Genomic DNA, 13,625 nt, shown 5'->3' with positions numbered 1-13,625 from the left:
TCTCAGATTTTATTTTCCCCTTATGTAAAACATGATTAATTGTCAAATTTTTGTTTTGGAGGATGGCATGGTGCGATAATGGACTCTATGCCAAAAAAGATATTTATTAAATAAAGGCGTGAGATAACCTAAGCCACTGGTTGACTTTGGACCACCTACTTCCTCAATAAAATATCCTACTCAAATTATGGATCCAAAGGAACAAAATGGCTCTACTGGCATCAAAGAAAATCGTAATTGTGTGTGTGGTATGGCGGGGGAAGTGGTTCCGTTGGTGGCGATGCTGACGGTGGAGTTGACCAACGTAGGGATGAACATCCTCTACAAAGCCGCTGTTTCGAAGGGTTTAAACTACCATGTTTACATGGTTTATTCTTACGGCATTCCTGCCCTCATTCTCCTCCCTCTTGCCTTCTTTATCCACAGGAGTACACGTCTTCCACCCTTTACTCTGCTCCTGCTTCCCAAATTTTTCATCCTCGGCTTTCTTGGGTACGTACGCCAGTATCCTTGTTGCTTCTCTACTTTTCAATCTGAAACCAAAAATAATGTTGTTGGCGGTGTACGGAACAGGTTTACAGGACAGTTGTTGGGGTATGCAGGCATCGCATACAGCAACCCAACACTCGGTTCAGCCATAAGTAATCTTACTCCTGCTTGTACCTTTTCTCTTGCCGTTGTTTGCAGGTGCCTCGCTTCATTCTTTTCTTATAGAAATTGTCTATATGAGCCACAAGTCGAGCGTATGATTGAATTGAATTATTATAGTTAGTGTGATTAATAGTCCACTGATGACCTGTGGAACCCTTGTCATTTCTACTATTACTATGATCCGTCTGTGGAATAATTTGTGTAACACAAATATCACACGCCACATTCTGGTTTACAATGTCAAAATTGTGTTATTTCATCTTATTATTAGTCTTTTTGACGTTGGTGTCTAGTCTTCTAAACACAAAATGCATTCAGGCTGGAAAAGCTGAAGCTGAGAAGTTTAAGCAGCCAGGCCAAAGTCATTGGAGCTTTGGTATCAATAGTAGGTGCATTAGTCGTGGTGCTCTATGATGGCCCGTTGCTAATAAACGGGCGCACTGGGAAATTAACATTACCTACAATGTTTGGTGCTCGATCCAATTGGATCTTCGGTGGTGCCTTACTTGCCGTTAGCTACATTGTAGCCTCCATTTGGTTAATTTTCCAGGTAACATATATAGAGCAAACAACTGTTGAATTTTCATCCTTACAATGTCTTTGATATTGCTAGTCGAAATTCACCAAAGTTTAAGGATTTGAAATTTAAAAATTACTGTTGCAGGGCATAGTTATCAAGGAGTATCCAGCAGAGTTTATTGTAGTCTTTTTCTACAATTTCTTTGCTTTTGTTGTGGCGGTACCAGTCTGTGTTGCTACAGGACCACCTCTGAGTTCATGGGCAGTGCCGGCTGATGTTCGATTGGTATCCATCCTATATGCGGTAAGGGACATTCTATTAAATTCAATGTTTTACGATCTAAACTATATATACTCTGTTCCTAACATGAATCAGTTTCCCATAGGGAGTAATGGGATCAGGATTTGCTATCATGATTCACACGTGGGGGTTACATAGGAAAGGGCCTGTTTATGTAGCAATGTTCCGGCCATTGTCTATAGCCATTACAGCTATTATGGGTGTCATTTTCCTCGGCGACGATCTTTATCTCGGGAGGTAAAACAACGGCGTATTCCAGAGTTTTTTCCTTTTCGTTTTGAATTTTTAGCCTTTCCCATTACCCGTATATGGCCAATATAAATAAATTATTTGTTATTTTACAGCGTCATTGGATCCGTAGTCATTGCAATGGGGTTTTACACACTGATGTGGGGGAAAACGAAAGAAGAGATTGTTGAGACATCAAATGATGATGATATCTTGGAGCCATATTCTACCGGCGATGCGATCGTACCGCTGCTGAAAGAACGTAGCATCTCAACCAAAGCAAATGCAGGATCATAGCACCAAATCTGGTCCGTGGAATTTACAGAAGAAGATTTGTATAGGTTCATGAGCTTCCATATGGCCCAGACTTGTCTTAAATTTCTTAAATAAAAGTTAGCCCAAGTACTAGATGGGCTTGTCAGAAAATCATCAAGATTCTTTTTTCTATACCATTGGGTTGACAAATTTTGGTTATCATTTTGAACAATATTTGTAACATTAAAATTTTTTATATAAAATATCAAAATTAAAACTTTTAATTTTCTTAATATGAAGTTATGTAAAATATTCTTTTTTTTTTCAGATTCCTATTAATGATTTGAATGTAATTAATTAATTGAATATAGAATAGTTATAGCATGAAATAGAGTGGATCAAGAATAGATCTAAATTTGCAGAAAACCTGCAGCTAGCTAGCTAGTTACATCATGTAATTTTCTATATTTTAAAGTTTTTTTTTTGTTATCAACTAATAATGGCTTAAAATTGCATCAGAAGAAACCACGATTACGCCAATAAAATTAAAATTAATAAATAGGAGGTGAATGGGTAGTCACTCACTAGTCATCAATATATATATATATATATAGGTATAGGTGTCCACTATTGGAATTCCAATATTTCAAATTGTGGCCTTAGGGGGAGACAAATGAACCTTTTCCATTCGCCCTCCCCACACTTTTTAACTTCTCCACACAATTCTTACCCTGTGTCTGTTTGGGTGTATTAATTTGTGTATTTGTTAGGACAGCATGTGAAGGAAGTCCTTTCTTTTTGTAGTCTTATATGAATCATCAATAATTAACAAGGTTTGAGGATGCCACGTCTGTCTTCATGTTATCACCTCCTTTGTTTCCGCTAATTACTGTCCCCTGCCCATCACGCTCTCCAACTCTATTTCACACTTAATTTCTACCACAAACATAATATATTTATCATGCAATATCAATCAAAAAAATAATATCCTTACTCGGTGGACACTCACTCTATACATGTTATTTTAATTTGAAACTAAAACCAAATAATAATTTATTATGTTAGATTGGTCCAAACCATGTAACTTACTATGTACATTTGTCTAGTGCTAGTAGTTTTCGCTCCTTTTTACGGTATTTAGTAACATATTGGTCATGTACATGTTACACTAAATTTTAATACTATTGTATAGTAAAGTAACTCAAATTATTTAATATTATATGATAATCATCTATATGTAGGATTTTGAAATGAGATTTGGGTACGTCCAAATTAATTAATTAGCTCCATCTTTGTCTTTCATCTTCTTCTGGTGATTAAAGTGAAAACACAATTATAACATAGATCTACTAAAGGAAAAGAGACGTGATCTACAACATATCATCTCTGATAATTAATATATTTTAACAATAATAACAAGTCCAGAGAGGGCATCTAATCTAAATAATTCAAGACGCTCAGTTACTTTTTTCAGAGCATTGAAGAAGATAATTAGATGCACGATCATGACCACGCCCATTAGCCCATTACTTAATCAAATTCATTCAAACACTTATCCTCGGATTAGGTACGTACTTAAGTATATACCAATTATGTGGTTACAATTGAATATTATTAGGCATGTGATACATTGTTTTTGTATGCATGTAATAAATAATTTTTTTATATATATATTATAAATAAAATTAATATAATTCATTAAAAATATACATGAGTTGTATATCATTCTCTCTATATATATACATGCAATAACATGAGTTCTAATTAACAACAAGATCAAAAAGCTCTCTCTCTATATATAATTATTCAAACCCGAAAAAGAAGAGGAAAGATGGCGGGAGGACAGTACTACTTCTACCGGGAGGTGCTTCCCTTCGTGGCGACGGTGATGGCGGAGTGCACCACCGTGGGGGTGGCCATTTTCTATAAGGCCGCCGTTGTAAAGGGTTTGAGCTACCATGTGTTTATGGCCTATTCTTATGCTATTTCCGCTCTTGTTACCCTCCCACTTGCCTACTTTTCCCACAGGTCTGCACTCTTCAATATCATACATTCAGTCTAATTATTCTCTTTGGGGGACAAAAAACAGATTCTTTCATTGTGGTTTTTGCAGAAAAACAGCGCTTCCACCGCTTACTCTTGGTGTCTTTGGCAGAATTTTCCTTCTAGGTGTTATCGGGTAATAAATATACGCTGGGTTTTGAGATTAAGTTAGATCGAGTTTGTGGGATATGTATATATATTGCATGATGCAGGTTCGTGTCGCAGTCTTGTGGATATAAAGGGATTGAGCTCAGCAATCCAACCATGTCTTCTGCAATGAGCAATCTCAACCCTGCTACTACCTTTTTCCTTGCCATTCTCTTCAGGTACTTATTCTATTAATTCTTAGCCAAAATTACATTTTTTGTCCAGTAACTATAGATCATTAGTATTTTTGGTCCTGTAACTTAACGCATATGCTTTTCATGTTTTCATGTATCAATGTTAGGATGGAGAAGCTAAAATTGACAAGTGTAAGCAGCCAGGCTAAAATCGTAGGAACATTGGTGTCAATAACAGGTGCATTAGTGGTGGTGCTCTACCAGGGCCCTATGGTGATAACCACACACCGTCACCGTTCGCCGTTATCTGAATTTCTGTCGTCGATCGTGCTTCGTGCAATGTCTGAGCAGGCAAATTGGATAGTCGGCGGAGGCCTCCTTGCAGCTGCCAATATTCTGCTCTCAATTTGGGATATTCTCCAGGTAAAAATTAACATGGAAAGACATTCTCAATGCTACCTAGTCCATGTAACAGGATTCGAATCGTGTTCCCTTTGCAGGCTAAGTTTGTGAAGGACTACCCTGCAGAATTTATATGGGTGTTTTGGTACAATCTGTCCTCTTTCATTGTATCTCTGCCCGTGGGGATTATGTCTGAGCCGAAATTGAGTGCGTGGATAGTGCCTGTTGATGTAAAATTATCAGCAATTGTGTACTCAGTGAGTCCTGTTATAGATTGGAAAACGTGTTTCAATTAGTTTTACGTATGTTTGTGTTTGATTCTTGTTTCCTAATTATAGTATGATTGTTTTGGTTAAAATCAGGGAATCATGGGAACGGCATTTAGCACCATTGTTCATATATGGGGGTTACACGTGAAAGGGCCAGTTTACGTAGCAATGTTCAAGCCGTTGTCAATTGCTATTGCAGCCATTTTGGGTGTCGTTTCCCTTGGTGATAATCTCTATCTTGGGAGGTAAAATCTAACTTCTCTCCATTAACTCAAGTCTTTTTTTGTTTTACTTTATTTCACAGTACAAATGAATTGAGTGAGTTTGCTGATATACAGTGTGGTGGGATCCTCGATCATATCCGTCGGTTTCTACACGGTGATGTGGGGGAAAATCAAAGAAGAGATATCCGATACTCCGGAATATTATAGTGGAGAAGCATCGAATTCTAACGGGGAAGCCCCTCTCCTAAAACACTATGTCGTTTGAGTCCACGAAAATGCAGCTGTATAGAGTGGCATGCACATTGTAAATTATGTAGTAGATATCATATGCAGAACTGGATCGGGAAGTCGATGAAATAGGATTAGATCACAGGTGTTCCCAGTAAGCGCGCTGCTATTCTTAGGTCTACGATGTTTGAATTTGTTGGCAAACAAAACAAATTCATAGCAAGAGTAGGTATGTTTGGATCAATCAACTGGATGGAGTTTGGGAGAAAGTATGAAGAAAATGTTTTCGTAACCATTTGGATTTCTGATGGGGTTGATTTGATTATGTTACACTTTTGTTGTATGCTAGGTGAAACTTTCAGTACCAGAGCAGGGCGGGCGAACAATAGTGCAAGTAGATTATGTAATAAAAAGTATATTGAATAGGTTACACACAGACAATGATAACTTTGAATCAAGGAACGCCGGGGACAGGACTGAGCATCGTAGTTCAAACATGGGGTTTACACGTTAAGGCCTGTTTATGTTGCGCTGTTCTTGCCTATGTCATTTGCCATTGCGGCAATCATGGGCGTTTTATCCTCGGCTTACTGTCTCTATCTTGGCGGTGATTAATCTGTCTAATTTCCTCCACATGTTTACTAGAACTAGATTCACTTGTCATGAATAACAACTAGCTAATTGGCACTGGCCGCCAGCAAGTAAGAATGACCCAATATTTTCTGATTCAATTCGCAGTATCATCGAATCCATAATTATATCAAATTCCAAGCTCAGATCATTGCGGAATTCAAACCACACCCCTCATAAAAAAGATGGTTCAGAATTCAGATGCATAAGATAAGAAGAATAGTTTAATTTGTGTTTTGCCAAAAGTTACACACAGAACAACCTTAATTGATACCTTACTCAGCTACTACTTGTAAGTAGTAAGAAAACAAAAAAAGAAAAAGAAAAAGTGTTTTCTTGCACTGTTTGGTATTGCAAACCGGTTTAGTACTTAAGTGCATTAGATTATCATGTCAGTTTCTGCAACATAATAGTTATTGTTGTTTTGTTATTACAAGTGGGTGAGCGTCAATGTCGAATCATTAAGAATGTGATAATTAGGTGTAGTCATTATTTTTGGAAGTGATTGGTTCTGTATGGCATAAATGGAGTGTATTAGTGACAAGAGTGGGCGAAGCATATAAAGAGAGCAGTAAGTCCATCAGCTGATATATACAATTCACAAATACCATATTAGATTTGTCTTTATTGAGGAGTGACCAATAATGGACTAACCGAAACACCCAACAAGATACAACAATCCTACACGGAAACCCGTATCATGTTTCTTAATAAGGATTAATTATATTTACTCCTGTATATTTATATAAATTATTTATATTTTTTTTCGTATAATTATAAAAATCAATTCTGTAAAAAAAATTAGTAGTAGTTTGGATCATATTGTTAATGATTTTAGAGGTATTGTGGATAATTTTTGTAAATAATATCGATATTTTTAATTAATGTATGTATAATTTAAAAAAAATAAAAATAATTTATATAAATAAATAATGTGTAAGAGTATAAGTGAAATTGTGGCTTTCAATAATGGTAAGAAGGAGAATTAGACGCAAGGAAAAGTAGGAGGGTACTAGACAGGGAGATGAGCTATGCTATAATAAAGAGTAGTGCTTGGGCTTGATGTTGTGTTCCGGCACGTGGGGTCACACTATGATACCCATAATTATTGGGGGTTTCGTCCCAGCAAAATTCGATATTCTCTATGTAAATTTGTACCATGCAACTGTCAGAGATACTTGGTTATGAGGCAGAGTTATGTTCTGAACTTTTGATCATATTTTCCTGGGATAATTATATTTACCTTCTTTTATTTATTGTTTTTTTATATAAATTACTGATTTTTTTAAAAATTATAAAAATCATTACTAATAATTTTTACAATCTCAAAATGTCCATATTGACTCGATCTATTTTCCAAGGATAATTTTTGAAGAGACAAAATTAATATAAAATGAGAATAAATGAAAGAGTATAAATGTAATTATCCCTGATTTTCAAATCTATTTTGCTGCTCCAAGAATTGTGATGGAGCTGTCTTAAATTCTATAGTGTGAGTAGACAGGTATCATCTTGTTGTCCAACGTAGGATACATCATCAGCTGTCGCAAAGGCCCACCCGTCAGCGTCAGCAACCACTAGGAATTTAATTAAAAGGAGTTTATACTAAATACAAATTCAACTAAATGTTAATTAGTGTGGCATCAAGTTAAGTTGAGTACAAATAAAATTAAATGGTGGTGTAGTTTTTCAACTCTGCTGTACTAAGTGGGCCCTACTGCTTCCACAATGACATACTCCACCCTCTATATTATGACATTCATTACTACTCCAATCTTGCGTGTGGCAGCAACACGAGAGTGAGAGTGAGGAGGCAAACAATGGGAAGAGGCGGAGGAGGAGGAGATGAGAGGAGGTACTGCTACAGACAAGTGTTCCCCTTCACCGCCATAGTGACCATGGAGTGCGCCAACGTCGGCCTCAACACTCTTTTCAAGCTCGCCACCCTCCACGGCATGAGCCGTCATGTCTTCCTCGTCTACGCCTACGCCATAGCCGCCCTTCTTCTACTCCCCGCCCCTTTCTTCTCCCGCCGGTACCTTCCCCCCCCAAGGAAAACAAAAAACTAAGAAATGCTAGCTCAAACTTTCATTCTTCACTTGTTATTTTGCTTATTCTGATGATTGATTCATTTCATCACGAGCGTTTGGTGAATTGAGTTGAATTTTGTGGCAGATCGCGGGTGCTTCCCTCGTTCAATTTCGTCATACTGCTCAAGATTTTTCTCCTGGCAGTGGTGGGGTGAGTGATCAGTGGTTCCCTGCAGCAATCAATTTTTTTTCCTTTCTCTGATCAAAAGTTGACTTTGCACCAAGCCTGAATTAAACTCTCTGAACAAGTGGATTAACGGTTGTTCTTGTTAGGTATACATCACAGATAATGGGGTATACAGGGATCAACTACGGTTCTCCGACGCTTGCTTCAGCCATGAGCAACCTGTCTCCCGCTTTCACTTTCCTCCTGGCAGTCATCTTCAGGTCCTTTCACTTTCACTCTCACTCTTCTTCTTTTGCTTTTCTTTTAACTTAGTTGCCATCCCGTTTTGTCCCTAGCACTTTCTCCTTTATTTTCCCTCAATAATGTTAAATGCGTTGCGTCGACTGATGCTCGATTTTACCACTTTATTTCTCAACCGCACATAGTGTACTTTATGTGATGAGGATCTTTTGTATTAATGTGGGACATTGTCGCTCAAATGGGACCTTGCCGGTCAAACCTGATTAGTAAATTACATCTGATGAGGGGACTAAGGGGGCTACTGTTGAAATTTGTTAGGACTTAGGATTGAGTTTGTGCAGGATGGAAAAGCTAGCATTATCAAGCAAAAGCAGCCGGGCTAAAGTCGTCGGCACCGTGGTCTCAATATCGGGAGCTTTTGTGGTAACATTTTACAAAGGTCCGAGCATTAGTTCATCTTCCTCCACTCCCGTCTCACTGCATCAAACAGTTCATTCATCGCAATCAAACTGGATGATCGGCAGTCTGTTTCTCGCTGTCGAATATGTTCTAGTGGCAGTATGGTATATTATTCAGGTGACAGAACAACTCCACCCCCAGTTACATAACACCCCAGTCTTAATTCTTGTTCTCTAAGACTATATACATGACATAATTCTATTCGAATTATAACTTGGATTTAGACGCATATTATGAAAGGATACCCAGCGGAATCGACTGTGGTCTTCTTCTACACTGCTTGTGTGAGCATTCTGGCTGCTGTTGTGGGATTTTTCGCAGAAGAAGACTCCAGTAAATGGAGAATCAGGCCTAGTGTTGCTCTGGCCTCTGTCTTATGCTCGGTAAGTAGTGAAATGTTTGTCCAGTGCTTTTCAGTTATAATCAATCTTCTACATGTGTTTTTCTGAGTATCAAGCAATATTTATCTATTGCGTAGGGAATTTTTGGGTGTTGCCTGAACAACATTGTTCACACATGGGCCTTGCACTTGAGGGGGCCTGTGTATGTGACTATGTTTAAGCCACTGTCAATCGCCATAGCCGCGGCCATGGGAGTTATTATCCTCGGTGATACTCTCTATCTCGGAGGGTACGTATATTAAACCTCTAGACAAATCCAGGACGTACTTTTCACTATTTGGTTAACACTTATGCATTTCTCATTTTTTTCCGGGGGAACAAAATTTATTGTGTGACAGCATAATTGGAGCAACAATAATAGCCATTGGCTTCTACACGGTGATGTGGGGCAAAACGAAAGAGGAGTTGGTTGAACTTGACATTGATACAGCCGACTTGGAGTCATCATCAGCCCAAAAGTTTCCTCCCTTGTTGCAAAGTTACAGAGCAGATGTGACTCAGAAGAGGTGATTAAATTCGCTGAATGAAACTGATAATTTACAGTATTAGAATATCTAGAAAATGACCAAGAACTCTATAATTGTTGTATATTATTCGTTACTCTTGTTTTTCCCTCTTGGGGTGGAAGGCTTACTCCACACTCCAGAGGTTGTAAATGAAAAATGAAGCTGGCATCCTTCAACAGAACTAGGGGACCAGCAGCACTCTGTAGAACTCTTAGAAGTTTGAAAATTGCCAATATTCAGAGAAGCATGTATATCATTATCTTATCACAACCTAATATTAGATACCAACCTTGATGAGATCTTGTATTTGGTTTGGGCTGTGAGGCAATGGATTTCACATGGTATATGGGAACTGAATCAACGTAGCCACCGTTAAACGTTACGTCTGACGTGGGAAATGTTGAATTCTTCAAATGCAGCTCAGTCCTCTTCCTCCATGCCTGCAACATCAGCGTCATCCTCTTCCACAGACTCAGCCACAGACTCTGTTTCTGTTTCCTTTACTTGAATAAAGCGTGTTTCTTCTCCTTACGTTTTTCTTATGTGTTTTGCACCTTTGTTAGCTAGCTTAGGTGGCAGGTGACGTGGCGTCTAGTTTGTTATTTCTGTTATTAGTTAGTTGTACAGTTTTTTCTCTTCACCGACCTCTGCTTATTGTATTTAAGGTTCTGCTGTATCACTTTTCTAAATCTATGAGAAAGAAGTTCTCTGATTCCATTCTCCGTGGCATGGATTTTATTTTCATTTTTTACAAAAATCAGATTATGAATCAAATAATGTGTGGATATCAGATTCGGCTCTGAACAACCATCTGATTTAAAATACCATAAGCCAAAAAAGAAAGGAAAATTTGGGATCCTATTGAACTTTGCGTGGGGAACTTAGCACTAAAGACCTATTTTTGGTCTTCTTTTTGCTACTAATTTTTAAATTCAGCAGCAATTCCAAATCATGATCCCATGAAGTAAAACCAAAAGGTGAGGTTTTTGAGTGACTTGTAAGTTGATTTCTTCATCAATTTTTGAATGTTTATCAACACAATTCACATGTTAATCCAGGCACAACAGACACCTTCTCCTTCTCTGTTTAGAGGACAAGCAATCATGGAAAATGAAAGACTAGGAAAAGCATTCTAGTATTCCCAAATTTCACTCCTCCTGGAATAATGCACATTCTGTTTCTTTCTTCCAAAACTTTTCACCCCTTCAAACTCATAACCCTGCCTCTGTTTTAATCTGTCTCTTAATCAACTCCAACAGAAGTTCGTTCCACACATCGATCGGGCCCGGTAGGCACCAATGTATACAATCACTATACCCCTTCATCCATCTGTTACCCCAATATACACCAGGGTGTCCATCCACCCTCATCGACATCATCTCTGTAACATCAAGAATTTCAAACTTTTTCCCACTTTTCTCCCCGGCGTTTCTCGCTGTTTCGACTTCCTCCATCTGAATTTTCCTGTAATCCCAATCAGGCCCGCCCTTCTGAACCTCATCCCTTCCAATGGGCACTGTCCTATTACACCCCCCTCCAGTGTTCCACGTCCCATTCTCGAAATGAGAAGGTGAATACGTCCTCAAGAAAGAGATAATCTTCCTGCAGTTCTTGCAGTCATTGATCGCCTTAAATGCAGCCCGAAATGCTTTCCTAATCGCCAAGCCTGGCCCGAGATCCGTCACATTTGGCCCCTGGCAGTAGACGCAGCCGATGAGGTTGCCACCCTCATATAAATAGTTCTGCCGGAAAAACCAGTGGGCGTCGGAGAAAATTGCGTAGTCGATGGAGGGCAGTTTTTCCGACCACTTGGAATCAACTTTATCAAGGTGCAAGTCGAAGCCGCCGGTGGCGGAGCCATTGATTACTCGCTCGGTAGAGGCAACGAGGAACTGCGACCACATGGCCATTAGCGTGAAATTATGTTTCGGGAATTCCCATGTCGTGAATCGGTCTTCTGCATCCTTCTCTACTGCTTTTGGAGTTTCCACCTGCAATGCAAGATTTTCCAGTTCTGAATTATGCTCACCTAGCCAATTAATGTGCATAAATTTTTAAGACTATTAAAAAGAAATTAAATATTTTACTATTTAAATTTTCTGTAAAAAAGTACATCCAAAACGTGAAAAGGAAGATGTTAGAAACGAAGAAAGTGATATGATGTTGAGAAGAGATAATGAAAATGTCACGGCAGATCAAATATATCCAGTCATTCCTTATCGTCAATCAATTGTAATAGAATGAGACACCAGTAGTCTGCTTGCATTTGTGTACATAAAACTGTATGGTTTGGCATAATTACCACAAATTTATCTCAACTTTGACTCTTACTCCCCTATTCAATCGTCATCTCAAACCATGGTTATCAATTGTACATTAATCACATGAAACTTGTTGTATAAATAGTTTAGATGATCTGATCGAACTCGATTAGAATTAGAATTTTCTCTCCTTTTTATACAATTACTCTTGTTTTGCTCCAAACCCACTGCACAAGCTTATATGAACTAATTAATAGGCCAAATCTTGGACTAAATTTTTTCCAGAACAGCACTGGCGTCAAATCAGAGGTCCCATATCTTGACATTAAAAAATACTCAAATTGGTATGTGAAGCAAATAAAGTTTGAGAGCATGATTTATAATAAATGAGCAAATTAAGTGACTGACATAGGGGAGAATATTAATAATTATGGGCAATGACAAAAGATACAGAGATTAAGACACCTTACCTACACATAATCATTCGTAAAAGTAGTCCTTCTTTAACACTTCTTGCCTCCTTTTCTGCTGTGCAATTTGCTGATTCACATTTAATATTATCCCTTTGGATTCCAAATTATGCTCTTTAAATCATTGTTTATTGTGAAACACATGGAAAGTAGCTACTGTTCCAATTTCCAGACTTCGTTTAGTAAAGAAAACGACAATGCCAATGTACGTTTGAAGTTTTCCAAGAGTTGACCACTTTCAGTTCTTCATCTCGATGCTGTATTGAATGCATCTTTAAGATTTATTAATTACAAGGAGTTGAGGATGTACTAACCGTTGACAGGAGACAGAGAAGCGATTCCATCTGATTCCGGGCGATGGAATCGCCTATGAAGGCCATTGTCTTGTCTTGAAGAGTAGTGAGGAAGGTGTCGGGGCTGAAACGCGGGAGTTGACATTCGTCTGGTTTCCATCTCCATTGAAGAAAGTCGGTGTCTTTTCGGCCGTGGAGGAAACAGTTTCGCAAGAATGGAATTGTTGTGCAGCTGTGGTTTGTGTATAAAGAACCTGTGGCGTCTCGAATCCATTGCCCCTTGAATAAATCGCAGTTTTCGCTATCTGTACAAGCAGAAAATGAAGAGTTGATGAGGAGGAATTGGTGTAAAACAAGAGAGTTGATGGCTTAGATATTGCAGTACCTGGTAATCTGGGTTGGATGGAGGTGGTTTGAGTGAATTGATGTATGTGTGTGTTAGGTGTGTATTTGGTGTTCGTGGGATGGTAAAGGAGGTGGGAACAGAAAAGGATAGTGAGAGTTAGAGTTGATAAGTAGAAGAAAAGAGAAGCTGTATTAGCAAGGGAGCGAAATCTGTCCTTCTTGATCAGTTCTCTGCATTTTGATGCTGATTTCATGTTTCCCTCTTTCCCTGTGTGTGTTGGGACTTTTGAGAGAGAGTTTAAGTAAAGAGCAGCATGTTGTTATACCATTGATATAGAGAAGTCAAGTGCTCAGCATGTCTTGAGGGCATAAGTAGAAGAAGCCATGTGGAAGTATTTCATT

General features: G+C 38.4%; 4 protein-coding genes across 7 annotated transcripts; 3 read left to right on the top strand and 1 right to left on the bottom strand.

Moving 5' to 3' along the window:
* The first annotated feature begins 149 nt into the window (after positions 1 to 149).
* LOC105177160 (WAT1-related protein At5g40240) lies at positions 150 to 2,238 on the top strand. Of its 2 annotated transcripts, XM_011100210.3 has the most exons (6): positions 155 to 492; positions 574 to 687; positions 970 to 1,201; positions 1,316 to 1,474; positions 1,557 to 1,708; positions 1,816 to 2,238. In XM_011100210.3, the coding sequence occupies exons 1-6, from the start codon at positions 188 to 190 to the stop codon at positions 1,994 to 1,996; spliced, it is 1,143 nt and encodes a 380-aa protein (XP_011098512.1). In that variant the 5' UTR covers positions 155 to 187; the 3' UTR covers positions 1,997 to 2,238. The 2 variants fall into 2 exon arrangements, with proteins under 2 accessions (XP_088740839.1, XP_011098512.1); XM_088884713.1 differs by lacking the exon at positions 574 to 687 and having other exon boundaries at positions 150 to 492.
* A 1,472-nt stretch (positions 2,239 to 3,710) lies between these two features.
* LOC105177342 (WAT1-related protein At5g40240) lies at positions 3,711 to 5,768 on the top strand. 2 transcript variants are annotated; one of them, XM_011100465.3, is made up of 7 exons: positions 3,712 to 3,982; positions 4,068 to 4,133; positions 4,210 to 4,323; positions 4,446 to 4,701; positions 4,779 to 4,937; positions 5,043 to 5,194; positions 5,288 to 5,768. In XM_011100465.3, exons 1-7 carry the CDS (start codon positions 3,786 to 3,788, stop codon positions 5,436 to 5,438), a joined length of 1,095 nt encoding a protein of 364 aa, XP_011098767.1. In that variant the 5' UTR covers positions 3,712 to 3,785; the 3' UTR covers positions 5,439 to 5,768. The 2 variants fall into 2 exon arrangements, with proteins under 2 accessions (XP_088740741.1, XP_011098767.1); XM_088884615.1 differs by lacking the exon at positions 5,288 to 5,768 and having other exon boundaries at positions 3,711 to 3,982; positions 5,043 to 5,198.
* A 2,020-nt stretch (positions 5,769 to 7,788) lies between these two features.
* LOC105177161 (WAT1-related protein At3g28050) lies at positions 7,789 to 10,571 on the top strand. 2 transcript variants are annotated; one of them, XM_011100211.3, is made up of 8 exons: positions 7,789 to 8,066; positions 8,207 to 8,272; positions 8,395 to 8,508; positions 8,830 to 9,064; positions 9,172 to 9,330; positions 9,426 to 9,577; positions 9,687 to 9,854; positions 10,274 to 10,571. In XM_011100211.3, the coding sequence occupies exons 1-8, from the start codon at positions 7,852 to 7,854 to the stop codon at positions 10,419 to 10,421; spliced, it is 1,257 nt and encodes a 418-aa protein (XP_011098513.1). In that variant the 5' UTR covers positions 7,789 to 7,851; the 3' UTR covers positions 10,422 to 10,571. The 2 variants fall into 2 exon arrangements, with proteins under 2 accessions (XP_011098513.1, XP_088741400.1); XM_088885274.1 differs by lacking the exon at positions 10,274 to 10,571 and having other exon boundaries at positions 7,790 to 8,066; positions 9,687 to 10,151.
* A 266-nt stretch (positions 10,572 to 10,837) lies between these two features.
* On the bottom strand, positions 10,838 to 13,602 carry TBL22 (TRICHOME BIREFRINGENCE-LIKE 22). Its single transcript, XM_011100213.3, has 3 exons — positions 13,264 to 13,602; positions 12,900 to 13,183; positions 10,838 to 11,845 (listed from the first exon to the last, which is right to left on the bottom strand). Exons 1-3 carry the CDS (start codon positions 13,475 to 13,477, stop codon positions 11,066 to 11,068), a joined length of 1,278 nt encoding a protein of 425 aa, XP_011098515.1. The 5' UTR covers positions 13,478 to 13,602; the 3' UTR covers positions 10,838 to 11,065.
* Positions 13,603 to 13,625: the final 23 nt, after the last annotated feature.

Source organism: Sesamum indicum, linkage group LG9 (assembly GCF_026168435.1).
Source record: "Sesamum indicum cultivar Baizhima isolate 11 linkage group LG9, ASM2616843v1, whole genome shotgun sequence".
Classification (NCBI taxonomy): domain Eukaryota; kingdom Viridiplantae; phylum Streptophyta; class Magnoliopsida; order Lamiales; family Pedaliaceae; genus Sesamum; species Sesamum indicum.
The sequence above is the reverse complement of the archived record's forward strand: the minus strand, read 5'-3'. Positions and strand labels throughout refer to the sequence as shown.

Bases quoted from the DNA above. Each gene is read 5' to 3' on its own strand.
- LOC105177160 (XM_011100210.3), top strand. From the start codon at position 188: ATGGATCCAAAGGAACAAAATGGCTCTACTGGCATCAAAGAAAATCGT. The intron at 688-969 runs GTGCCTCGCTTC...AAATGCATTCAG, and splicing joins TCTCTTGCCGTTGTTTGCAG to GCTGGAAAAGCTGAAGCTGA. The intron at 1,475-1,556 runs GTAAGGGACATT...AGTTTCCCATAG, and splicing joins TGGTATCCATCCTATATGCG to GGAGTAATGGGATCAGGATT.
- LOC105177342 (XM_011100465.3), top strand. From the start codon at position 3,786: ATGGCGGGAGGACAGTACTACTTCTACCGGGAGGTGCTTCCCTTCGTG. The intron at 4,134-4,209 runs GTAATAAATATA...TGCATGATGCAG, and splicing joins TTCCTTCTAGGTGTTATCGG to GTTCGTGTCGCAGTCTTGTG. The intron at 4,702-4,778 runs GTAAAAATTAAC...TTCCCTTTGCAG, and splicing joins CAATTTGGGATATTCTCCAG to GCTAAGTTTGTGAAGGACTA.
- LOC105177161 (XM_011100211.3), top strand. From the start codon at position 7,852: ATGGGAAGAGGCGGAGGAGGAGGAGATGAGAGGAGGTACTGCTACAGA. The intron at 8,509-8,829 runs GTCCTTTCACTT...GAGTTTGTGCAG, and splicing joins CTCCTGGCAGTCATCTTCAG to GATGGAAAAGCTAGCATTAT. The intron at 9,331-9,425 runs GTAAGTAGTGAA...TCTATTGCGTAG, and splicing joins TGGCCTCTGTCTTATGCTCG to GGAATTTTTGGGTGTTGCCT.
- TBL22 (XM_011100213.3), bottom strand. From the start codon at position 13,477: ATGAAATCAGCATCAAAATGCAGAGAACTGATCAAGAAGGACAGATTT. The intron at 13,184-13,263 runs GTACTGCAATAT...CTGCTTGTACAG, and splicing joins CATCCAACCCAGATTACCAG to ATAGCGAAAACTGCGATTTA. The intron at 11,846-12,899 runs GTTAGTACATCC...CTTGCATTGCAG, and splicing joins TTCTCTGTCTCCTGTCAACG to GTGGAAACTCCAAAAGCAGT.